Genomic DNA, 27,295 nt, shown 5'->3' on the forward strand with positions numbered 1-27,295 from the left:
TTCCCTTTCCCATCAAATAGCCTTATAAGAAAAGGGTAGGAAGTGAATGTGGACTAAAATTAGTCCTCCGGCACCATACTCATCAGACTGTACGAGGAATTGCTTCCACTTGACACCTGTCTTCTGTGTGGTCGTGGTATTTCACCGGTCTATCTGGCTCATTCGTGCAACAAAGGTTGTTGCGGGATCTACCACTGTTAAATTGTGCACTACACATGTGTGTAGAAATAAAAATACATAATTAATTAACGATTTTTATTTGCGATAAATGCGATCTAAACGTACACAATATAATATTATTTGATAATACAATGGCATCGTGATCTCTATACAAAATACAATACTAAATAAAAAAAATTACACTTAATAAAGTCACATTTAAGGCAAGAACTTATTTTATACGCGTGAGATGTGACAATAAAATTAAAACAAACCTATCATACAATAACAATGAAATAACAAAAAAAAGTGTATTGTGTTTAATTTTACTGTTAATAAGAAAACATTAGTAATAGTAAATTAAATAAAAATAAATTCAAAATACACAAAATATGTGTGCGTTATTAGTTTGTTGGTCGGCTCTTTATCAGAGACTTTCAATTTTACACAAACTGAAAAATAATTAACTCAGTTCTTTTCAAAAAGAATGGAACAGAACATTTTTGTCATACTCATTAAAACTATCATTCCTTTGAAAAAAAAAAAATTGTGTAAGTTTTTATGCAGTGGAAACCCACGGTAATTATTAGAAACCATTAAATTGGAATAGTTAAGAGCAATTTTTATTGAAATAAAAAGTTGTAACACTCTATTTGTTACAACTTTTTATTGTAACAAACATTTATTGCCATACTCAGAGTTGTTTTAGGGTTATTTAAATAGTCCCTTTGTGTAGATTTTTCATATTCAATCTAGATATGACTGGAGAACTTTGTTCATATTCTGGAATATCCAAATTGTTGGTTGGACAATTGGAGATCGATTTTAGGGTTTTTTTGTCGGATAACTTTCTATATGACAGTATATTTGGCTATTACAAACTTCAGAGTTCCAGAATCAAGGTCCATACTTTTTAAAAATACATAAATAATAAAAGCAAAAGAATTCCATAATATAAAAGATATTAAACATAAGACTGTAATAAAACATATTTACATAGTTTTCTTCTATCAAATCTCAACTTGCATTTAATTACATGTTGTAGTGTCTAAAATAATTAATTTCATTTATATAAAGGCATTTTTCTACAAACAGCAGATCTAAAACTAATTTTCATCAGTTGACTTACTTTATTTAGTTAGATATAAATTTTCAAATTTAAGCATTTTTTTCCATTAAATTGTTCCATCACCTTTTGTTACAACACGGTAGAGTGTGACTTTATGTTACACTCGAGTAAGTCACGATCATGTTACATTCGAATAAGTCACGTTCATGTTACACTCGAGTAAGTCACGTTCATGTTACATTCGAATAAGTCACGTTTATGTTACATTCGAATAAGTCACGTTCATGTTACATTCGAATAAGTCACGTTTATGTTACATTCGAATAAGTTACGTTCATGTTACATTCGAGTAAATCACGTTTGTTACATTCGAGTAAGTCACGTGGGTAATTACTTCATGTTACATTCGAGTAAAGTGCCTAGATTTCACTACTACATGTACTCGAATGAGGTACTTGGGTGTTTCTTGTAACAATGTTGTAAGTTATATTGATGTTAAATCTTGTTACACTTGTTTAAGTTGCCTGAATGTGACTCCATGTTACAATCGAGTAAGTGACGTGGGCGTTACTTCATGTTACACTCGAGTCATGTTCGTGTGTTACCTGTGACATCTCAGCAGCTGCAGACAGAAGGCGGCGGGGGCGAGGCTGGGGGCGGGGCTGGGGGCGTGCTATGCGAGCGCGGAGGCGGGCAGCGAGCTGTGTTTGGGCTTGGCTTTATGCACAAACACCTTGATGCAGCCGTTGAAATCTGCACTCACTAGTACGTGCCCAGTCTGCGAGGATGACACCATGCCACCCTCCGCCGCCTTCTGTTGACATAAACATTTTATTTAACTAGTAATTACCCGAAACTTTGTCAACTTAAAAAAAACTTATTAATATAGTTAGTCACCCGGGGGATAGCTTCTCAACAGTGAAAGAATTTTTTCAAATCTGTTTAGTAGTTTGGGAGCTTATTCAAGACAAACAAGCAATCAAGTCTTTACTCTTTATAATATTAGTATACTGAGTGAAAAAATAAAGTCCTATATACATTAGAGTACAGGTTAAAAAGACCTGTCGCTTTGTACTATAGGTCTTTTAATATTATAACTGATATAGTTTGTAAGTTCGATATGAACTCACCGCTTCCTCTCGTTCCTCTGGGGTCTTGTCCGCCATGTTGGCCTCAGCCTCCCTCTCCGCTATCATACGTATCATGTGATCAGGGTTGGGAGCGAACACGGCGCAAGTCACCACCGCATTGTGAGCCTTTATACCCTCCCAGAAGTCGTTCCTGTCCCTCCTCACTGAACTGAACTTGGAGTAATCGTGATAAGTCTTCCAGATGTAAATGCATTGGTTTTCTGATCCGCTGACGATATATTTCCCATCGTGAGAAAAAGAGGCTTTAATTTGACTGGATACGTTGACGTATCCTTTGTATTTGCAAGACAGATTCAAGTCTCTCAAATCGTAGAGTCGTATTCTACTGTCGTTAGATGTGACCAGTATCTTGTCGTCGTTAGGCATGGGTTCTATGCCGCTTATCTTCCTGCCGGTGGAGTTTTTGCCTCGTGTTGAGCGCACGTCGATCTGAGTGTGGTACTTCAGCTGGTCCGTTGTATAAAATATACAGCGGCCGTCGTAAGTACCCACGACTGCGAACTTGCCGTTCTGACAGAAGTTAGCTGCGGTTATTAACTTAGTTTTGCCGTCAACTTCATTCCACACCGCAACCTGTGAATAAATAAATATTTTAAAATTACAACAATCAAGATTAAAAATCAAAAGATGCCTTAAATGAATCCATCAGCAGCACTTACCTTCTTATCGGGAATATTCCAGAGCCTCAGTTTCCCATCCAGACTGCCGGAGAGGAAGTACCTGTCATCTCTGGGATGGAACACGATGGCCGTCACGAAGTCGATGTGCTGGAAACAGCAGAGACACTCCCCGCGGGAGATGTGCCACAGCCTCACCGTCTTGTCCATGGACGACGAGAGGAGGAAGTAGTTCTTAGACCAGGAAACGTCTAGAAGGTCCGACGTGTGGCCCGAGTACACGCAGAAGGGCTTGGGGCAGAAGGGGGCGGAGGGTCCTAGGGGCGCCTCGGGGCTGGGGGGAGGGGCGGAGAGGGATAAAGACTCCTGAGATGGTGTCGGTGAGGATTTCTTCTCCGCGTTGTATTTTGTTCGCATGTCCTGGTGAAAAATGCGTTATTTAGAATTGTACGTAAACATTTTCGCGACACTGTTCTAGAATTTATGCACGAATGTACATAATGCCAACGTATGTTAAAAACTTATCAACATGTGTGTACTATGTACTATCAGGGAATCTGTCGGTATTCCACCGTCAAAGCGACAGTCGTTTGAACATTTCGTAATCGAAACAACGAATTAGAAACAATAGTCATTTTAAACGTGACTGTACGAACAAAAAAGTCAGTCAGTGATACACGACTAATTGTTTTTTATTAATATGCCGTAGTTTGCGCACTTCATAGCTTCCCTGTAAGTGGTACACCGCGAAGATCCCTAACTATACAAAAATGTAAACACAACACTTGTGCATACGTCAGTATAGTATTTTGTGCGCGAGTGTACAATGTGTGTGTGTGTGGGGGGGGGGGGATGTACCTGGAACATGTGGTGGGCGTCTCGTGTGACCCAGACGCGCAGCAGTCTGTCCTGGCCGGCGGTGGCGAGCAGACGTCCGCACACGCTCATCTTGCAGCACCACACCGCGCCCGTGTGCCCACTGCCCATCTCCTGCACGATACACGAGTACCACGGTTTACTTTAACACTAACTTTTGCCCCCGACTCTGACTGCGCTTCTACATCTATGCAAAATTTCATCTAGATACGTTTCGTCGTCCTGAAGATACCTAATGAGAAACATGTATCCAACCAAACATTCTCATTTATAATATTAGTATGACAGTATGAAGTCTCTTAGTGGGAAAGACAATAACTTTTTGTAAGCGAATTCAATGTCAAATAATTGTTAAACAAAATATGAATTTACTAGATAAAGCAATTGTTCACGCTGCTGAAAAATCAACAAAAAGATATACGATCTCAGTTTTCCGTCAACGTAAGCATTATCACGAACTATATTTTCGAAACTTCTAACAAAAATACCTAACCGTGGGTTATCGAAACCAAAATCCCCGTTTGGAAAATATTGTTCTCTATTTTGTCACAAATGGGATGATTTTATGTTTTAAATAGAGATTATAGAGAGTCTCAGAAACCTACGGTAACATGTTAAAGGAAAATTTTCACACTGCTGCAATACCTGCACATGTCGCACACATCCGTCAAAGTCATAAGGTCCTTTGTGCGAATTGGACGCTTTCAATTTGATGTTATGTTCACCGCGCACGTCATCCGCGATGTCAGCCACGTCCTCCTTGTGACGCGCGTGTGACACCTCCTGAGCTAACGACTTGGCGGCGTCCACAGTACGCTTCACAGTGCTGCCGAAGAACCGCTTCAACCTAGCCACGATACTCACGTCAGTGACAGTGACAGCTGTCACTGACGTCAATGACAATGACAGCTGTCACTGACGTCAATCACTGATTAAATTAATACCACTTCTTAAATTAGATTGTTTTTTTCATGAAACTTTTATACAACTAAAATTAAAGTAATCGTCGTAATTGACTTTGACGTGTTTGGAATTAATAATATTAAATTACACATCTGGAACAAAGGTATATAATTTAATAAAAAATACACATAAAGCAATACTGTGATAAAATAAAATAGTCCACAATCATATTTTATAAGTGATGTAGTTGAAATGAATTATGTAGATCTGAAAAGCAGCAGCAATATTCAAAGCAAATAATTTTACACTATTGTGTAACTGCATTTGTTCAATTTCCAAACAGTCTCCAAAAGCTAAGTCACGCGTTAGCCTTTTAAAAAAAACAACACAACACACGGTAAGGTGTAAGTAATAAAAAAAAATCTCTTAAACAAAGGCAAAATCCATACAAAATTAATGCGTAAACCGCAACGCATTTGGCACAACTGCAAAGACATGTGTCAAATGTCAAACTGTCAAAAGGAAAACGTCAAACTGTCAGAAGCACGTTAGTGATGTGATGCGGGTCACCTTGAGTTGGCCGCGCCAGTCAACCGCCTGTTAATGTTGTCGTGCGAGTGACACTTCACTAAATCGTTCATCAGCACTCTGAATCAAATAACCCACGTTGAAAACTTTACAGTCAAAGAAATTAATTCGTTTCCCACTCCGGATCTAACATCGTACTACAAGTCACCATAAGAGCTATTATTTAGCACATATGTACGAGTTTGCTACAAGTTATCGGCCTAATTGCGTAATGATCAAATGAAATTTAACCTAAATGGGCAGGAAATAAACGTTCTCAACCTGTTCACCGAAAATAAGGGTCTTTTTCACTAGATATTAATGGATATTGTCAAATAAAGTGCTTTAAAACATAATTTTGTTTGACAATAGAATAAATTATATTCATATTATATATTGTGAGATGTGTGTTGTTTTGCAACATTATATATATGTATTTACGTACTTTTCAGTTTTTCTCCTGATAGCGGTTGTCTGTCTGTCTGTTGACTCGCGTTTGATCTCCTTCGTCTCGTCCTCCACTCCCCCCACACAAACACTCTCACTCTCTTCATCGGTTTCTCTGCGAAAAATGTGAAATAATAACCTCAAAATATCTTAAATTTTATAATAATACTGACATTAAATGTACTTAAAGCTTATAGTATAATGTACACTACCAAAGAATAGGAAGCAAACAGCAAACATATTTCCTGTTGGATCGATCGTACTACCGATCAATCGGTCTAATGTGATTTTTCCCATTAGGAAATATGAATTTAATTGGCCCAATAGGAAAAAAACTTGTGAGCCGTCATGGGATGCCTGGCAGATGTGAAACATCGTGTGTGTACAAGTAATGTGCATAAAATATTAAATATTATAATTAAATAAATAATAGTAATAATGATAATGACAATGGCAATGGAAATGGCAATGATAATGATAGTAATTATAATAATAATATTAAGAAAAATGTTTAAATCAGAAAATTAATAAATATGTGGAATAATAATAATAATAGTAATATTAAATATTCAATATTATTAAACTAAACACATAAAATATATACATATATGTATACCTCAGTATAGCTTGGCGACCCGTCGCCACGGCAAGCGTCGCCAACCCAACGATTCGGTTTACAAGTGATCCTATAGATGTTTCACATCAAAAAATCCCTTTAGGCCGATTGATCAGTCGAAACACCCGCAAATATTACAAACGGGTGATACACAACAAAGTACCTTCTATGTACTGCTAGTGTTAACATACAAAAAACATAATTAGTACAACGAAAGCAAGATAAATACCACTAACTATGCGACAGTACTTAGCTCATACAATAAAAGAAAAAATATAGAAAATAAAGGAAACTAAAAGAGTCACAATGTATAGACAACATCGATAGTAAAATGTAGGGTAGTTATAAAACCTAGTGTGAACACTGAGGAGGGAGTTGTTGAGGGGGGCGGAGGGGGAGCGGCGCAGGCGCAGCGCAGAGCTGTGCAGACCTTTGCGCCATATGCTCTTTGGTTTTGTCTGTGGACTGCGAGACAATATCATTTATAAAATTGCTAAAACACGAGAATGAAAGGACTTTATGTAATTTAGGGAAGTGACATCAATAACTAAGAAATATTGATCGTTTAGATTGAAAAAAAAAAATGGTCCTTCGAGTCCGATGGAAAAATTTAAAGTGAAAAGATTTAACTTCATTATAAATTTTAAAAAAAATCGACATACATACATAAAATTAGTCGAAATTGAGCTTATCTACATGCCACATTTTTTTATTTATTTACAATAATAATTTACCCGCATGCGTTAGATTTATCATTAAACTTATTCATGCATGTTAGGTAGAATTAAATATAGAAAATTCATATTTCTATTTAAGGTTATTTTTTAATAACTAGAATAAAAGAAACAGATAAAAATATATATACGATCTTAAAAGTATGATCACAGATTAATAATAAAAAAAAATCCTGGATAAAACATGGACTTAATAATGTTTATGACTTAAATACTAGGAATCATTTAACAATAAAAAAGTCTAGGTCGTAGCGAGGTGAAATGAGATCTGTAACTATTATTACAAGGGTTATCTATTTATATAGGATTTAAGAACGAAAAATAGTTGGCCTGAAATTCATTAGAAATTAAAAATAAAATAAAAGATGGAAAATAGAACTTCCGCCAAAGCAGAATATAAAAGGTGTTTTGACTGTACAAAATCTACTAGTCTTCTAGTTATTTAAAAAAAAAGGGACTCATCTGCAACCTTTCGATTAAACTACAACACATAAAAAAATACAGTCGAATTGATAACCTCCTTCTTTTTGAAGTCGGCTAAAAAGGGGTTAATGTAGAAGATCTTGAAGACGTAGTGACGATGTAAAATGTAAAGAAGTTAGTGCATAATTAATTTACAAGAAGTTTTATGATTCTATATTTTTTAATACGACCCATCCCCATAAATTACAATGCGACCAAAAATAAAAGTATTTTTAAAGGATAATTTTTCGATATTAATTTACATATTTTAAAATTCTTAAACATGATTAGAATAGGTAACAGGTAACACTATATATATAATCTGTGATGATTAAAAAACAATATAAATCGAGATATTATTCGTTAGATGGCGCTAAGTTAAAGTAAAACCTGGCGATAGTGTACCTGGTGTTGTCATCGTCCTGTGGTCTGGCGCTGCTGATGTACTCCGAGGTGAGGCGCATGATGTGAAGACTGAGCGGGTTGATGCACTGAGGCAGCTTGTGCTCCGCCACACTCAGCGGCATACGTTCACCTGCAAAATATATTTATATCACAATCAGAACATCTACTGTCCATTCATATATTCATAATTGATACCCACAGAAAGAAGATTCAAAGCGACTCTATTAAGAGACTCGGAAAACTTAAAGATTGACGAAAAACAAAATAAAAATAGAACTTGATAGAGAGAGTGTAAGAGAAAGAGAGAGACGTAGAATCTATTTAACAATTATAAATTGTATCTCTTTGTATATCTATTACTAGCTTTTACCCGCGACTCCGTCCGCGCGGAATAAAAAATAGAAAACGGGGTAAAAATTATCCTATGTCCGTTTCCTGGTTCTAAGCTACCTGCCCACCAATTTTCAGTCAAATCGATTCAGCCGTTCTTGAGTTATAAATAGTGTAACTAACACGACTTTCTTTTATATATATAGATAGAAGTAAAAGGTTAGCGTGGTATGGGCATGTTATGAGGAGGGAAGAATCGCATGTGGCAAAGAGAACGTTAAGTATGAGTGTGGAAGTACACCGGTAGAGTAAGACATAGGAAGAGATGGATGGATTGCGTGAAAGATGACATGATAAAGAAGGGGGTGACAATGGAGATGACGGCAAACAGATTGATTTGGAGGATGGAAACTTGGTGCACCTACCATACGTAGGTGGGACAAGGTCAAGGAGATGATGATAATCTCTTAAAATTATCGTTATATTTGGGTATGTATATAGTTACCGGTGTCGAGGTTGAGCACGGTGACCTGCTCGAGGATCTCGATGTCGCTGAGCTGGTGTCCGGAGGAGGAGCGCGTGCGCAGCGCCGGGGCCACAGTCGGAGAGTCGCCGGCAGACCGCCGCCGCGTGCGCCCCCCCACACTCTTCCTACAGTACAATGTATTATCTATTTCCTTCTCTCTTTCAAAAATAGAGATCACAATATATTGTAACAAAAGGTGGAGATAATGCAGACATATAGTAAAAAATACTTCTCTTAATTTATATTACACAATCGAGAGTAAGTTTAATGCTGACGATTTGGTAAAGGCAGTAGATTGCTCGGATGATTTCTTTATCCCACGGTGTTGTAAATCTCCTCGTACCTGGCGTGCCCGAGACTGGCGCTGGTCTGCTGGATGTCAGCGGGCTGGGCGTGCTGCTGATGCGCGGTGAGGTGCGCGTGCGCGTGCGCGCGACCCTCGCTATGCGTGCGCGAGTTGCTGCGCGCTCTCTCTTCATCCTGCGCGCGCACCACACACTCCCCTGTATTATATACTATGTCATTAAAAACGTGGGTCCAATGTTTTTACACTATTGAACTTAAATGTGGATGGACTAGAGGAGAATTGTATGTGGAAGTTGGTCCTTCGAGGTGGACTTACCTCGTACTGCCTCGTTGATGTCTAGGACGGAGTGCAGCAGATGCGGAGGACGCTGCGCAGTGCTGGACCGCGAGGAGCCGCTGGCGCGCTCGCTGGACCGCGAGGAGCGACACTCGCGCGCACTGACACCACCCGACACATCGTTACCTGACAACCGTGTTAAGTCTGATCGGTCATATCTTTCAGAGTAGCAAATTTGACATCTTAATGTTGGCTACTTTTTTTTAATAATTTACCATATTTAGATTGCGAGAGCTCCAAGGAATCCTGGAACTCTCTGGTCAGAGACTCTATGGTGCTGGCGGGGCTGGGTAGCGCCATCGTTTGGTTCAAAGAGTGTGACAGAGGAGGCTGCAAGGAAATCAAAATCTCTATGACTTAGCACATGCTATAACACCAAGTTAATGCCGAAAGCTTTTTAAATTCGATAAATAACAATGTCGTATTTCAGGATGTACCTGTACCAGCAGGTCGTCGAGCTGCGGCTTGTCGGGACGGCGAGGGTAGATGGGGTCATCTCCGGCCGTGCTGACGCTGCGCGTGTCCTCGCCCTCCCCGCACTGTGACTGAGAACCCGGCACCTTGTCTGCACCATAACGAAACGTAAACTACGTAACACTACATGTGACGGTTTAAAACCCCCATTTGTTAAACCCCTTACGATCAAAAAACCCTCACTCAGCTACAAGTGTACATCTATTTACAAATAATGCTTATAATTACAATACTACTGGAGTTAGGCAAGGAAAGGTTGAGATCTATTTTATACTACATTACCCCTACATATTAAATAGTCAAAATATTATATCTAGGTTAGTTACACTTCACCCTAACTATAGTAGCATTGATGACATATTAACTAAATAACATACATAGGTTTTTTCACAAAAGCATGAAACGTATAGACAAGATTAGTAGAAGATTGACCTAAATAATTTAAAACTACGTCCTCTATAATAAATGAAACAAATGTAGTTAGAAATACGAAAATATATTCTATCTAAAATAATCAATAAGCTAAAATGTTATAATTCTCTATGGGGGGGGGGGGGGCGGTGTAAGAAACTAACGTATAATGCTACAAGGAAAATTATTACTTCAAATGATAATAGGAAGGAACACACAATAAAGTGTTTTACTACTTTTAATAAGAAAAAGATGTGCTGAATGAATGAAATAGCTCAACAAAAGTAATGTAGTGAATTAAAGTTAGCTTTCAAAACTGCACTCACAAAAACTTTACAAACGTAAATAATTTTTCAATATTAATTGTGTACTGGGTCGGGCGGTAGGTGTAAGGTGGTAGGTGATAGGTGGAGGGTGTAAAGTGGAGAGTTGGAGGGGATGGGAGGTGGTGCACTCACCGCGCCTCTTCCTGCGGGGCGGCGCGACGGGCTGCGCGGGGTGCGCGGGCGGGGCGGGCGGGGCGGGCGCACCGGACACGGACACGACTGCGGGCGCGCGCGCATGCTTCAGGCTGTTGGCCTTCGTGCTGGCTATCACGTCCGGCTCGGACGTCGCCAGCGCTTCAACAACACAACCCATCTTCATACACGCACAACTATCACTACCGCCGTCACAGCCCTACGGAGTCGAGTCGACCAGGGGAGAGGAGCTAGTCATATCAAACCAAAAAGAATACGGCGCGTTCCTCCACATATCGAAAGTCGAAAAAATCTGGCGCGAGTCAGATCCAATGACACGAGGGATGGAAACATGGATGGCGGTAGATTAGCGCAAGTTTTATTCCGTGTTTGCGTTAATCTACCATGGTATGTTGGGAATTAGGTAGGATAAGGATACGTTAGGGAGTTGACAGAGATTACAGGCTTTGCATATGTACATTGTTTTAGAATGTACAAAACACACATTGTATATAACTTTCAGAACATTATGTAGTATCTACCGAATGGAACAGCTATTGATTTTTGAATTAAACATGCTTCTATTATAGTTTAAAAATGTAGCCAGATAACAAATTGAATTAAATAATTTGTCATCTGTCTACATTTTATGACTTATGATTTAAAAAAAATATTCTAAAAACATAAATTTTATCTTTTTATTAAAAATTTAATTTTATGTTTTGTATTAAATACTAGCAGACTTCCGCGACTCCTTCTGCTCGGAATTTGAGAAAATCTAATAATAAATATAGCCTATGTCACTCGAGGATAGTGAAAACCACCAACAGTGAAAGAAAAAATGAATTCTTCAAATCGTTTCGGTGGTTTCGGAGCCTATTCAATGCATACAAACTGACAAATCTTTACTCTTTGTAATATTAGTATTAAATAAAATATCAAATGAATTATTAATAAAAATAAATTAAAATACATTTCCAAAAGGTTCATTTAGACATAATCCGGAATTCGTACATATAGTTGTAACTGTCCGGCGATGACGTCAGTAGCTGTATAGCGCTCTCATGTATTCCCATCTAAACTAACTGTCGCTCGCGTATCCGACCACGTAAATAAAAATAAAATTAAATAGTAGGCTATGTGTTTTTCCAGGCTATGTTCTACATTTATTTGAAATCAAAAAAACATCCATCCATCCAAACATTCGCATTTATAATATTAGTAAGATGAACCTTAAGACCTTGTAATGAATTCTGAGCCGTCATATAATTTGTAAGTCACTATATCTAAGTTGTATATTTAATGAATTAAATGCAACAATAGCACATTCTGTTTGTTAGTATGACATAATAAGCTGATATGTGTGACGTCACTCACCATTCTGACTTCTATTGTCTGATGCTAAAGGGTCATCGGATATTGTTGATGGTTCCCTCGATGACGCAGAAGGTGCGACGAGGTCACGGAAGTTTGCTGTAAAATCGTATTTTCATATCTTTTATACTCGTTGCTAAAAATAAAATTAACAACATGTTACATAAAAGTGATTCAGTAACTTGTAAAGTAAGTAAAATTAATAAAAAAAGTATTTTGTGACATTTTCTTTAATTTATTGTAAATTTTTTTGCTAAACGTAAACCAACTTTTCTGTTTACAAAAAAAAATAATAATTAAATTAATCGTATTTTGAAAACACATAAAAAAACAACATAAAAATGTATAATATTGTAGTAAATTTGCTATTTCAACTTTACAGGGTCGTACAGTTTAAAAAGCAAAAAATAACTGTAATCACTAATTTAGAAAAGTTAAAAATAAATAAACAAACAAAATAACAATTTTAACAGTGGCCGTTTGCTCGTTTGCTACCTTATGATATAAAAAAAAGTATTTTTCATAGATATTTGAACGAGAAATGACTCACAATGTGTTTCTGCGGCGCCGCTCAGTATCCTGCCGATGCGGCCCAGTGACGTCATGCTCTGCAGGCTCATTGTGTCGTGAGATATTATTCTACAACAATACAAACCTCACCTCAGTTCACACTACGCTTCTCTTACTTTACACTATGTTACCATTAATTTTATAAAAAATCAAAAAAATGGAACCCATCTGCAAGCACTTCCTTTCGATTAAAATATTTTTTATCAAAATCGGACCACAAGGGGCGGAGTTTCGCGGTAACACACATAAAAAAAAAACAGTCGAATTGATAACCTCCTTCTTTTTGAAGTTGGCTAAAAAAATAATGTTTGAACGTATGGATAGATGGATGTATGGACGTTTTTTTAATTAATAAATATAATTATTACTAACTTGAAGGGATGTTCCAGTGTATAGGTATGGTCGGAGGGCAGCGCAGTGTCAGGCACTCCATCGTCCTCTTCCTCAGTCTGCATACAGCGCCGCAGCTCTTGAAACCTCTTGCGACCTTGAACAACCTGGGGAAGATCCACTGAAATCATTAATATTGTTACATGCCAGCGATTAATACCTGATCCACTCCATAATGGCATTCTCATATAAAATTAGGTATATGAATTGCCAGCCTTAATAGTGCTTAAGAATAGGACAGTTACAATTTACTATGTTCAATGTACAAGTTACTAGTTTCCACATGTGAAACACCTTCACATAAACATAATTTTGATATGTCCCTTTTTTCAAAGATAAAACTATTTTTCTACAGGTGTATTTTCTTCCATTCAAAAATGCATCGAATTAAAATTTTACAATCAGAGTTAATCAAAACTATTCACACAATATACACTCGTTCAATTCTATACACATTTCATTACATAAATAAAATACGCACCTCACACAATAGAGGTACGTGCGCAGGCGCAGTAATGACTTACAACTTAAGTTATGCAAGTAATTATCCAACCAACTAACTAGTCTTCAGTTAAGTGGAACATGAAATATAACTTGCACTAAAAAAAAAAATTACACGACTTTACTAATAATTAGACCTATAATAAGAAAAACTATAGTAAAAAATTATCGATAAAAGCAAATCACATAATACAACACTGCCCGGCAATGTCCGACTACAGGATTAGGTATCTCTGCTCGCCGAGCTCTCTGAAGAACAGCAGCAACATCAAAGGGTTGCTGAGGTTCTTTGGTCCGCAGGGTTGACTAGTGACCCATGGCCTGCCATCCCACAAAAGATGTCCCAAAGTGTCCTAATTCGGAAACTGTAGTTCCTACTACTCTCTCTGCCTAGCTCATATCACACATGGTGGTGGGGTCTGGTTTCCTATTTAGTTCCTTCTACTTCACTCTGTCCTCTACATCTTCATCTGATACTTGGCACTCACTCATGTCTTTTAGTACTACATCTTTCCATCTAGTTTTGAGTCTGCCTCTGGATCTGCGGCCGGGAAGGGAGGAAGTTCCTACTATTACCACTAATTGGTAATAACACATTTAAAAAAAATCAAAGATATGTGCGAAATCAAACTTCACTGAGCCATCATGACTGACTAAGTCCTACCCACCCTTAACTTAGTGTTGTCTCTGAACTCTTCGGTGGGGACATATTTGAGTTGACGAAACAATACATTTTCAACCACATTAATATACAAATATGTATCAATATTTGCAGAAATTTTCTATAACTGTAGAGTTCTACTACTAACACATTTTTTAAAATAAGTTAACTATATTTTTTCAAAGTGAATGCGAGCAATGGCAATATCTCCATGCCTTATATCCTTATAGTTGAAAGCCACTAATATATGAAGCATTTCAATGCAAATTTAACAAAGGTCTTTATTTAAGAAACAATGTTTTCTGTAATTTATATGAGTCACTAAAATACTTGACATAATATAGTGACGAAATCAGATGTATTGTCTTAAACCTTGGGGCACTTAGGTGCCAAATGTACATCCTTAAACAATGGCTACTTATGAAACCTAAATTAACATTTGTGTTACTTACATATAGGTGTGGTAGTACATATCAAACTATTAAACTACTTATGTAGATTAGACTACTACTATCAAACTACTTATGTAGATTAGATACATAAATATGTATTACTATAAACATCTAACTTTATTTTAGTTTGTGCAGAGGTTAAACTTTGTAAAACAAGAAAGATCACATATAAAGCAGCCATTTTGTATTACAAATGCAATAAAAGAGGTCTTACATTTTTAACACTAGTCCTGTCATCTTCAATATTGGCTTCAACAGCAGGTGTGCTGTGTGTGGTTGGTTGTGGCAACTCCTCTGGCTTTACAACAGGAACCTTCTCTTTCAGGATTGGAGAACCACCATCAGTCACATTTATGTTCTTACATAATGATGACCTCCTAAAATTAATAAATATTAATTTTGATAAGGATCGTCTTTTTCTAATTGGATGTATAGAGAGAAATGACAAAACAATTAATGTCACATAATATAAAATTAATTGAATTGGTCATCTAATGACATTATTTAAATTCTATTCTCTTTATTGAGAAATATTGTGTATTTAACTGTCTCATAAAGTTTTAAAGTGTGGATATTTATTGGAAATCATACTATATCTAATAGCAAAGATTTTGTGAAACAATATTTTTTTTACATGTAACATTACATGATTACATTACATTATATGTAATGTCTATGGATTGTTAACATAAAGGTGCACCGTTTTTTGTTAGTCAATAGCAATCAAGGACAAATAAAAAATTGAACTATGATATAATTGCAATTTAAAAACGAATGCCATATTGTTTGAAAATATAAAAAAAAAAACTGCTAGTACATATCAAGTAGGCTTCATTCTCAGTATCTATGCAACACCGACAAAATATTCCTTTCAATTCTTGTGTGATTTATATAAAAATAATATATAAAGAATGTGAAAGAATAAACACTGTCTCACTTTGAACCCTTGATGGGTGTGAATTCCTCGGCGTCGTAGAACTCCTCCGAATCACTGCTGTCACCCATTATGTTACTTATAAAATAGGTAACAAGATGTAGATCTTATATTGTACACAGTATGTTTACAACATCGTCCAATTATTAATTATTTACAATGAAAGTTAAAGATTACTACTGCCATTTTATCAAATTGACAGATTAAATTTGTTCTGACAGTTGACAGTTGTTGATTGGTAACAGTTTTAAAACAGCTGTTCAATTTAGTATTTTCACATTTTATTATATATTTAAATGAAAATTAGTAAATACAATTTAAAAATTCTGTGCTGAGTAAGCTCATTATAATTATTTTTGGTTGATCATACTGTTTATTACGTATTCCATTGTGAATGCAAAATTTTACATTGTTAAGTATCTATTTATAAAGTCGTGCTCATAAAGCTAACTTTAGCTATTATTGTTTAAATAAAATCGCTGGTATTAATTACCATATTTTTTTATAAGCATTCAAAAAGTATTTTTTTTATTATTTTATTATTTCCAGTACTCTCAGAACTTAGAACTTAGAGGATAGATATTGATGTTACGGCTGACTTGCACTAGCCTTGATCTAGGCTGAGCCTCAATATAAGACCTTCATTCCTGTTAGGGAAGAAAAAAAATCGTTAATTACTAGTACCCCCTGTTGTAAGGCTGGTGTTGGGGCACAATAGAAACGTTACGGTTGTAGGCACGCCGTTACCCGTACGAGGCAAAGGTAACATGAGACATCAGACAATGATCGTTGTCCGCACTATTCGTCTTCAGAATAAAATGAGGGTCCATCAAAGTTAAGATTTTTCGCAAAGTCCTAACTCCTAATCTATGTTTATGGCTATTTCGTTGATCTGAACGGTCCGTCTAAATCGGAACGGATTTTATGCAATTAAAAGGAAAGCAAACAATATTATGTATTTAATAACAGGCGCAACTGCTATGGTTACATAACAATAAATTAATTTGTTTAAAACGTATACATATCAAGATAGATACCAGATAACATAATCGAAAAGAAGTTTCTTTGAACTTCGTACTCGGTTGTTTTAGATTGGAGCGGACTCGAATGCAAGTCATGGGCTTACTGGTAAATACCATCGTGAGTTTCGTATCAAGTGACATCAGCGCATAGATAACACGTAGGTTAAAAGTGATATAAATACGAGATATAGATTATGGTAAAGGAAATGTGCTATATCTTATCGTACTCACATTAAAAGTATGCAAGGACAGTAGTTTTCAGATATCTTAGCTGTTCTTAACTTCGCGCGAACACAGAAAACAATTTTCGGCGAAACGGGGCGTAGTGGGGTATAGGGGAGAGCAAAGCGCAGAGCGCCGGTGACCTTGTTACGCCAAGAAATTTGAAAAGAACGAAACATATTGTGGAGGGCATTGAGGCAGGCTAATGTCATACAATGTACTCATACAAGCTGATAACTTCAAATACTTCTTGAAGAGATATTATTAATTTCCAACTACGTAGAACTACATTGAGTATCTTTTAGTCCGAACAATCAACTTGAATCGTAGATTCGCTATTCTAGCTTAACTTAATTGTCTTATAAATAAATGACACCGTTTGATACTCCTAAGAAATACCTACGATTTTATGAGGTAACAATTTTATTGGAAATTTTAAAAACCAAAAGAGGAAAAGGCGATTATCTTTAATGAATAGCGAATCCCGCCGGCCTCTTGTCCGCTAAGAGACACGAAATGTTACGGGGAAAAACGTTACTGAATCATTGTGTGACGTAGTAACCGACGCTTATGGTCATTAGTACGAGTATACTTTGTTAGTATATCACATGTATTTGCGTAAATTAATATAGGAATTAACGACTAAACTTTAATTATTGGAATAATGATAATTTTATAGGTCAAGCGTTTAGCAAATCAAAAACCAAATTTTTTGATAGTTTTAGATCAGGGATCCCCAAACTATTTTGGACAAGTTACCCCCTTATCTAAAATGAACCTTCTCCACAGATCCCCATGGCCAAATTATGTATTTTTAAGATCAATTATTGTTATTATTATTATTTTTCATTTTGACTTAGGTCAATAGAAGAAGACAGAGTGAGAATTTGCAATGGAATTTGGGAACCCCTTTTTTAAATCAATTGATTTTTTCTACGGTTATGAATTTTTCATCTTTGATTCTGTATTCAATTGCTATGTTTTGTTTTGTTGATACAAATAAGTTATTCATTTACCATCGAGTTTTAACGAAAATATCTGGAATTAAAATACCTTTAATTCACTAGGTTTTACAATGTTCCGCTTACGTGTTTCATTGTTAGTAAAACCAATCAAGCGAATAAAGACTTCCTACAAATTCTCAAGCGACTGGAAGATAAAAGTTTTCGGAGATAAATAATAACGATATCATTGTAGTAAGTACATATATAACTAGCAATAAACATAGATATTTACCGTATCAATTGATACACAGAGACGTATAATGTTTACTTGTATACACTAAGATGCTCTTTTTGTGACCACTTAACAAATCTGGGTTCGGTAGTAAGAATTCTAAATGTATAAAGCCTTTGATCAATGCAATACTTTTGATCAAATTGTTTATTATTACTGGGTTCTTTTACTATGTTGCATTAACGTTTAGTCCTATCATTCTACGGAACCCTTGTATCAGTCACTTGTATAGCTCCTGTTTAACCTGTATAGTCGTATGTTATAAATGGGATATGACTTATTCGTACACATATATTATCACTAGCTCTCGTCCACGACTCCGTTCGCGCGGAATTTAAAAAAATAATAATTAGTAGTCTATGTGTTCTTCCAGACTGTTCTACATCTGTGCCAAATTTAAACGAGATCCGTTGGGCCGTTTTGGAGATATCTTCTAAAAAACATCCATCCGTAAGAAATAACATTAATTAGGTTATTTAATTTCTAAGTACACGTCGAAAAACTTTCACTTAGTTATTGTTCATATTATGTATAAGTGTAGAATAAACATTATTTGAGTATAGTATAGACTGTAAAAGACACACTTTGCGAAAAGTAAACAATACAATAACAGAAAACAAACTAAATGCCGTGTCTGTTTAACACTTTAAGTGCCGCTGACTTATCACGCGACTACAAAAATAATCTTAGTGGCAGGGAGCGTGTTAACACTACAAGAATCATAATTAGACAACATAGTTATTCCTGTTTATTGTTTTACTAGTTGTATGAGAATTAAACCAAAACTAGTTAAACAATAGTGTTTTTATTTAAGAAAACAAATTGTAATCTTAGGGCTGCCATTACTAAACTGAAAAGATATGTACTTCAATCAAAATCCGAATCGAAAAATGATTCTTTCATTCCGTGTAAAGTTCAGTTCGCTCGAGTATAAAATGACCGACCTCCCTCTTTTACCAGTTATTCTGCCCAATCGCTGGCGCTGGCTGCACGCTCGTTGACAATAATTTGTACAGACTACGCAAAAAAAAAGTAAGTTTATTTTTTTATTGTTTAGGTAAAGACAATTGACAACTTTAGGACAGATTTTTATTTAAAAAATATATAATTGTTAAAAATTATTTCTGGAAGCATCTATTTGTCAAATTATCAAACATTTCTTGCTTTAAAACCCAAATATAATACCAAACCAGTTTAGTAGAACAAAAACTGCGTTACATTTTCGGTGTAGGAATGAAAACCGTAACTTAATCTTGTAGTAAATAAATAAGCTCACGTTTTAACTTAAGTATTGATTTTTATATAATCAATCTAATGTTTTCTGTCGGTCATTATAAAGCATTTATGGCTTACGTAATATCGAAGTATCCTTTAATTGAGATATATCTTGTTTGCGGTGTTTATCAGATTCTTGTGTAATTAGTAACTGCTAACAGGACTTACAAACACTACAACACTATTAATAAATTACTATTCCCAGCGTCTCAAAGTCTAGACAGCTACTAAAGGATAAATACCTACATAATGGTCCGAAAAGGAAGGGCAATTTTGTATATTATGAATGCGGTTGTATGACATCATACCTATAGTTTTGTTTTATTTTTAATCACACTACTATCTTTATATATTTTTATTGATATTAAAGAATTTAGATTAAAATTGTTATCATGGTTGTCACTTATTATAGTCCATAGATAATAAAGGTAAGTTCAGGTAATGAGTAAATAGGTGAGTTTTTTGCTTGCATCTTATTATCTTTATAGGCACTGTTTTTCGTTGTTATTCAGGTTAGGCTTAATGTATTGATATTATTGCTAATGCAAAAATGTAGCATTAATAAACTAAATATATAATTTACGTAAGTCCATACAATTAATAAAGGAGAAATATTTTAATTGTTTGTAGTGTGTAGTTAACACGCTCCCTTTTACTATGGTTATTATTTATATTATATTATTTAATTTATATTATTTAAAGTACCTAATTAATTTGAATACAATTTTTTTGATTAATTGTGAATACGTGAAAATGGATAGACAGACTAAGTTAAACAATAGTGTTTTTATTTAAGAAAAACACAATAACTCATTCCGTTCAATTTCAGTGTCGTAACACTTGTGCTATAATATATTATTATCTATATTTTTATAAGGAGAATGAGAGAAATAATGATATTATTTCATACAAATCTTTAACAGTGAAAGCCCACATCTACTATTCAATCGATTTTTTACTAATCAATTATTATGTTATTAAATAGTTGTGTGGTATTATGGCCGCTAATAAACAACGAGTAATCCAGTATTGACAGCTCCTCCTCCAGACCGGTCACGGTAAAAAATAACCCTACGCAGGAATTTGCATTAAGAAATTAATTAGACTTTGAATCATAAAGGTAAAAATCAAACAGGAGATATTTAGCTATAAAACAAATTAAAAATAAACAGTTTTAACTTACTTGAAAACAATTAAGCTATGGATATGTTTGTATTAAAAAATTGTCAATTCAAAATGCTAAGACCTAATTTTGGAGCAATCAATGTTGTCAATATGTTTTAGTCGTAGTTTTTTCAAAAAATAGGTCAATGTACTTTTGAAACATAACCTCAAAGTCTAACAGGTTGCTTTGAATGCTATGCAAGAGTTATCCGGTCATCCGATATCTGACAAAAGACTGGGATGTGACAAAGAGACTGACCCATGTGTTATTTAATACTATATCCTTTATTCTTCTATTGTGGTCTAGCGGTATTTCCTTGCAGACGTGTTAACTTTAACGCCTTTATTTTTTTTAATAAAGAGTCACTGGCATTACAAAAAAAATCTTTATGATCATGTCAATCAAGTTAATTAGATTTTTGTTTGATGTCGATAAATTATACAATCGTTAACGTTAAAAAACGTTATAAGTTCAGAATCAGCATTTTTTTAAATAGTTTTACCCCTGATTTGGAAATAAGCTTCGTAAACAAATACTTTTTTTATTCACATTAGTTTAATTCTTCAATTTAAGTATATAATTTTAAATTTAAATAAGATAAACTGTTTTTCACTCAAGAATATTTATTCCATAGGTGTTAGTCATAACTATAACTAAGAACATGTTTTTTATATGAAAGCGAACGTCCTTGTATCGACCCGTTAATATATAGCCAACAATAACTCAGCAGTATTTTTGATCGTAGCCCTAGAGATTATATCATTTATTATTTATAGGGTGTAATAATGGCGCCACACGCAACATTGATTTTTTCATTCCGGTTTGATAACCTTGTACCAGTGGGCCTAGCACGTATATTTGTGACAATCGTCATCTTAATTATGTCAAAATAAGTTTATTATTTTTTGGTGTACTTTACGCTAGATAAGATAGGGGGTGCTGCAGAAATATTAATACTTATTTTGTCGATAACGATACGATGGCGATTATTACAAATATTAGTCCTCGACCTACTTGTCCTCAAAGTTGACATTGGCTGAATTATATCTACACCTATATCAAATGTAAAAAAATATATAAGCCAAGTTATTGATGCGGGAAAATATGACTTTCAAACGAATTATAACGCAGCAGAAAATTTTTTTGACGATGAATAGAGATTTTTTTATAACAAAATACATGATGCGGTCTTTAAATATCTGGTTTAAAATTATAATAAAATGTTAATGCTTAAATCTCACGCGTACACACATGCGTGTTATTTCCTTTATGTAGAAATTTAAAACGAGTTCAACATGCAACCGCCATTGCACTATTACGATATCCGTAACAAATTTAGAAAACAGGAAAACACGAAAGTAGTGTGAATAATGCAATTTAATAATTGAACGATTAATTCCAATTATATCCAGCTCCCCGCAAACTTACCGTGGGTTTCCGAGACAAAATAAAAAATCTCTGAATAAAACATATCGTAATCCCTGTCATTTCCTTCGACAAAACAGAGATAGTAATGTTTTACTCGAAAGTTTTGGTTTGGTTTGGAAAAAAATGCAAAAAAACCTTACTATAACATAATTAATTAAGTTTTCACTCCCGCTATTTCTTAATTCGCACCTTTAACTATGGATTTAGCCTATACTTATTTAAAATTGAAATTGAAACATATTGTCAATCCTTTCTTTCTCATTGACTGAACCGAGACAAGAATATGTATCAATCCCATTGTTAGAGTTTATATTTTAAAGTTTGAATTTATTAGGAAAGTACCTAATAAAATTAAAATTTTAATAAACAATATTATACGAGTATAAAGGTATTTTCGTTGAAGGGCATCGGAGTAAGGCACGCCGATATGTATTTATGAAGCCGTTCTCTACACTATACAGCAATAATACTTAACACACACAAAGTTGCAAGAAGAATTTTATCTGTTCACTACCATTTACGTAGTTTTATCAAATGAAAGATCTGGAACAAATATCAAGATTATGGCAAGTTAAACGTCAAGGTTACGTAATTTTGTAAAAACGTAATTTTGTAACGCAATGTATGATCCTAGAGTTAGAACTGAAATTACATACAAGTATTTTACATACAATAATTTTATGTTATATTTTTAAGGCACATTAGGAATGACGATGGGAAGACCGGTTTATTTCTACAGACTTAGTTTATAAACCGAAAATTATAAGTTTATTTAAAATTTTTTATTAACATTATTAAGATTTTTCTTAATAATTTTCGTTATATAATCTAAGATTTTAAAAAATGCGGTAGGAGTTAATGCTTTGGCAGCAAGCTTTTTTAGTTGTTATAAAAACATTGGTCACATAGCCTTGTGTAACGGAGTTAAGTAGAACGGTCACCATTGAGTGAATACAATTCCGCGTACCTATGTACGTTTGATCGAATGATTCATGAATGTCGATGTTTCTAGAATTTAACGTCTAAATAGCCTTTAATTCAGTGCTCGTCATTTATCAGACGGTTGGAATTTATGTCACAAGCAAATGTAATTTTTCTTCTGTTATCGGAAAAAGTTTTTTCACAAACCGAAAAAAAATATCAATGTTACTGGCAACAAATAAGAATTCCTTGAGATTGAAATACAAAAAAGAAAACACAAAGCTTTGCCTTTCACTAGGGAACAATAGAAAAGTAAATATTTTCCCATAATCAGAGATGAATTATACACATTGCGTTGAGAAATGTTCTAAATTCAAATGTTTAGTTTGGTTGCTTTTTAAGAATATTTTTATTGTAACCTTTGACTTTTTCACAATATTTCACGTCTCACGAATGGTCTAGTGGCTAGAATACCTGGCTCTCACCCAGGAGGCTCGGGTTCGGTTCCCGGTACGAGAACGATTATTCCACTTTCATTTTAAATTTTGAAAAAAATTAATAATAATTTTGAAAACTTCAACTAAATTTACTTTTTTATTTTTTTTATTTTATATTAACCAAAGTTTTCTTAAGTCAGAAAACTTAAATATTCACCTTTATTTCTCGAACCCCTTTCAAAATGTTAGTAGTTTTCTTGTAGCTACATTTCTTTAAATTACTCGTATAAACCCTCAATTTTATTTTCTATTGTACACCACCACCAGGTCTTTTGTATGGACCACCTGGATTTTGGTAATCACTGTTCCAACTAATACCTGGTTATTGTTACATTGCAGCATGCCTATCGACTTGTACTACGTGCCAGGGTCACCGCCATGCCGCGCCGTGCTCCTGACCGCTCGGGCTCTCAACCTCAACCTGAACCTCAAGCTGGTCGACTTGCACCACGGCGAGCATCTCAAGCCTGAATACGTCAAGGTGACCACCTCTACAGTCTGATTAACTGCACTTGCATTGAAAAAAAAATAACAATAGCTTTTGCAAATTTTTAACAAGCTTTTTGGCAATGAACAAAATCACTAAGCGTGGGTTTTTGAGACTGATATCTCTACATAAATAGTTTTCTACAGCAATCTATTTTTTTTTTACATCGGAATAAGTTTGTGAAAACGGCATTCCATATCATTCGGCCACTAAAGCAATTACCTTCCGTATTGATTGTACTAGAATGGTCTTATATCAAAAAATGTTTTACAATATTAAACTTTAAGTTTTAGTATTTAAATGCATATTGCTTTGACTGCGATTGAAGGTCGAAAACACCGGTTTGTGAATGTATGATGTAAGCGAGGTGGGAACATGAGGTCAATGCTCTCTAAACAGAACACCATACAATCTACGTGATTTCCATTATTTGACTTTAGGAAAAGTATTTAATAGCAAAAGCAGCATATGTGTCATTTTTTAAAATATATTATAAGGTGACAAACGAGCAAGCACCAACCTGAATTCGCCGAAATGGCGAAACGACTGTTGCTCATAGACCGCAATTGCAGATGCTTTGCCTATCTTTAATCGACGGAGTAGGAAATGCACATAAAGAGAATATTTACCCATCTTATGCGTCGTAAGAAAATGGTGGGGAAGGGAAACAGGACTAAAATTAGGAAACCGGAACGAGTAATAATTAAATACGCTTGTAAATTGTAGATATATGAATGTGGAAGAAGCGATTGAGGTGTGCAATGAAATAGAGATACGTAATCTCTGTCTAAGTCTCAAGGTTATTTATAAAAATGAACGTTCTTCGACGTTATCATAATAAAACTTCGATTAGCAAATACCAAGTTGTTAATTGAAGCGATAGAAAGAAGCATCAAACTTATTGACTATGACACATACAATCATGTAAACCAAGATTCAATACTCAATATGACTATTGTAACTTGGAAACCAACTTAGTGATGTTCATTATGTATTCCACTCTTTATTATTAAGCACTAGCTTTTACGCGCGACTCCGTCCGCGCGGAACAACAAATAGAAAACGGGGTAAAAATTATCCTATGTCCTTTTCCTGGTTCTAAGCTACCTGCCCACCAATTTTCAGTCAAATCAGTTCGACCGATCTTGAGTTATAAATAGTGTAACTAACACGACTTTCTTTTATATATATAGATTTAACAATAAACTCTTGTTTTCCAGTTGAACCCGCAACACACAGTGCCGACACTAGTCGACGACGGGCTGGCGCTGAGCGAGTCTCGCGCTATTATTACCTACCTGGTTAACAAGTACGGCAAGGCGAGCGGCCTGTATCCGGAGGAGGCCCGCGCGCGTGCACTCGTCGACCAGCGCCTGTACTTTGACATCGGCACCCTCTACCAGCGCTTTAGTGAATACTTCGTAAGTTAAACTCTACTAACTGATAAAACAAGATTTAAACTTTATAACTCGTACATAGCTGCGAGCACAGCTAGCACTCAAGGATGTGCCTAGTGTTCTCAAGAAGAGAGAAAGAGAGGTTCAGAGGCATCATTTCTGTAAAAAATACTTTGACCAGTAAATGTCACTGCTCGATAAATGTAAAATGATAAATTATCGTATGTTTTAGCTGATTTAGTTTTACACGGGGTTTAGTTATTGTATTCCATCCTTAAATGCAAAACAGGAAATTTATTTTTCATTGCGGTAATGACGTTATCGCAAATAACAGGATATTTCAATGATAAATAAATATTTATTTATTTATTTTCATACACTTGTTTTGTTTATTAGACCTATCAATACGCGGCCAGTTAATCAAACTCTAGTTAGCTATGTTGAAACAAAATTAATTGAAATTAATGCTCAGTAAATAATAGTATAGCCAATTAACATACCTTCATTACTCCATCCCAACATAACATACATCATAATACATATGCCCTTTTTACATGGAGAAATCCCTTGAGAGTACTTCGTCACGTAAAACCCGAGGGTCGTCGGCCACAGCGTAAATTAGCAGGTTGCGGGAACTCTGTTTAGAACAGGACTGCGGCAATATTCACCTTAATTGTTTCAGTACCCACAAGTGTTCGCGGGTGCTCCAGCGGACAAGGAGAAGGCGGCCAAGGTGGAGGATGCCTTGAAGATTCTGGACGTGTTCCTAGAGGGGCAGAAGTATGTGGCAGGAGCCGGCCTCACCGTGGCGGACCTCAGCCTCATCGCAAGCGTCTCCACATTCGAGGCCTCCGATATCGATTTCAAGAAGTTCGCCAATGTTAAGAGGTTAACAATACGCGCGTATAAATATCTAGACTTTGTAATTAAAGCATGTACATACCTGATTCAAGATTCAACTAAATCAGTAAGAAAGTGGACATCACAACTAATCCTCTACAAACACTTATTATAATAATCGTCAAGCTCAAATGCCATTTCATATTCTACTTTATAGCAATCTAGCTAGACCCGTTACCTACTGATAAAGAGTCTTGTCAATGTCAATCATTGAACACTACCTAAATAGTTAGTCGTATAGAATAATAAAGACAATATCTTGAGATGACAAAAACAATAGACGAGCGTTCTACGAAACTTGAATGTTTGCTTTCTAATATAACAAATATTACTGTTCTTTGATAGGTATGGAAATTCAAATGCAGTGACATTCTAAAACCGTAGATACAGAGGCCATATATTTCTTACATCATCTTATTCGCGTCGAATGTATGTTTGTTATTCGTCCAGGTGGTACGAGACTGTGAAGACGACAGCGCCAGGCTACCAGGAAGCCAACGAGAAGGGGCTCGATGCGTTCAAAGCCCTCGTCAGCAGCATGAAGAAGTAATGAAGCCGGAGGAAACTCGATAGACCCGAGTCCGGGGGGAAGCCGTGACACAACGCTAATATTATAGCACCTCACTGCACCACAATAATATAAGACTTATAATCTAAGGCACAATAAATTAATTATTAATTTAAATTGTTTTTTTTTATCATCATATTATACAAGATGTTCAGAAATAACGTGTGCAATGAAAGACCATAGGTTCCTTGACCGAAAATAGAATTAACCCAACTTACCAGTATACATTGTTGCTTAGTTTGGTTTCTTCGACTTCAAATATGTTGAAAATTGTATTCACTTCAGCTACATGAATAATGGAATTTACGAATTCGAATTATATCCAAATTAGTCTTCCAGTTGAACATTTTTTCAATTGACTTGAAATTTTGTGCACTTATCAAATGATGTGAATGATAATAGTGTAATTGTTGTATTCTTTGGAATCAGTTTTTTTTCTAAACAACC

At 35.3% G+C, this 27,295-nt stretch overlaps 2 protein-coding genes across 7 annotated transcripts; one reads left to right on the forward strand and one right to left on the reverse strand.

The window, feature by feature from the left end:
* Positions 1-859: 859 nt before the first annotated feature.
* Positions 860-15,914, reverse strand: LOC106711694 (WD repeat-containing protein 44). 6 transcript variants are annotated; one of them, XM_045679533.1, is made up of 19 exons: positions 15,734-15,914; positions 15,011-15,173; positions 13,165-13,289; positions 12,773-12,861; positions 12,226-12,321; positions 10,849-11,010; positions 9,943-10,070; positions 9,721-9,835; positions 9,485-9,631; positions 9,206-9,365; positions 8,842-8,987; positions 8,007-8,136; positions 5,788-5,904; positions 5,346-5,423; positions 4,518-4,719; positions 3,855-3,986; positions 3,039-3,416; positions 2,359-2,952; positions 860-2,042 (listed from the first exon to the last, which is right to left on the reverse strand). In XM_045679533.1, the coding sequence occupies exons 1-19, from the start codon at positions 15,799-15,801 to the stop codon at positions 1,902-1,904; spliced, it is 3,171 nt and encodes a 1,056-aa protein (XP_045535489.1). In that variant the 5' UTR covers positions 15,802-15,914; the 3' UTR covers positions 860-1,901. The 6 variants fall into 6 exon arrangements, with proteins under 6 accessions (XP_045535489.1, XP_045535488.1, XP_045535492.1 ...); XM_045679532.1 differs by having other exon boundaries at positions 8,007-8,139; XM_045679536.1 differs by lacking the exon at positions 10,849-11,010 and having other exon boundaries at positions 8,007-8,139.
* Positions 15,915-19,150: 3,236 nt separating this feature from the next.
* Positions 19,151-26,965, forward strand: LOC106711737 (glutathione S-transferase 1-1-like). The gene is made up of 5 exons (XM_014504136.2): positions 19,151-19,242; positions 23,836-23,977; positions 25,204-25,404; positions 26,063-26,268; positions 26,731-26,965. The coding sequence occupies exons 2-5, from the start codon at positions 23,837-23,839 to the stop codon at positions 26,828-26,830; spliced, it is 648 nt and encodes a 215-aa protein (XP_014359622.1). The 5' UTR covers positions 19,151-19,242; position 23,836; the 3' UTR covers positions 26,831-26,965.
* Positions 26,966-27,295: the final 330 nt, after the last annotated feature.

This window comes from Papilio machaon, chromosome 9, assembly GCF_912999745.1.
Source record: "Papilio machaon chromosome 9, ilPapMach1.1, whole genome shotgun sequence".
In the NCBI taxonomy this organism is placed as follows: Eukaryota; Metazoa; Arthropoda; class Insecta; order Lepidoptera; family Papilionidae; genus Papilio; species Papilio machaon.

Coding starts and splice junctions, on each gene's coding strand:
- LOC106711694 (XM_045679532.1), bottom strand. CDS start 15,801: ATGGGTGACAGCAGTGATTCGGAGGAGTTCTACGACGCCGAGGAATTC. Junction 9,632..9,720: donor GCTCTCGCAATCTAAATATG/GTAAATTATTAA, acceptor CACGGTTGTCAG/GTAACGATGTGTCGGGTGGT. Junction 8,140..8,841: donor CGTGCTCAACCTCGACACCG/GTAACTATATAC, acceptor AAATATATTTTG/CAGGTGAACGTATGCCGCTG.
- LOC106711737 (XM_014504136.2), top strand. CDS start 23,837: ATGCCTATCGACTTGTACTACGTGCCAGGGTCACCGCCATGCCGCGCC. Junction 23,978..25,203: donor TCAAGCCTGAATACGTCAAG/GTGACCACCTCT, acceptor CTTGTTTTCCAG/TTGAACCCGCAACACACAGT. Junction 25,405..26,062: donor AGCGCTTTAGTGAATACTTC/GTAAGTTAAACT, acceptor TAATTGTTTCAG/TACCCACAAGTGTTCGCGGG.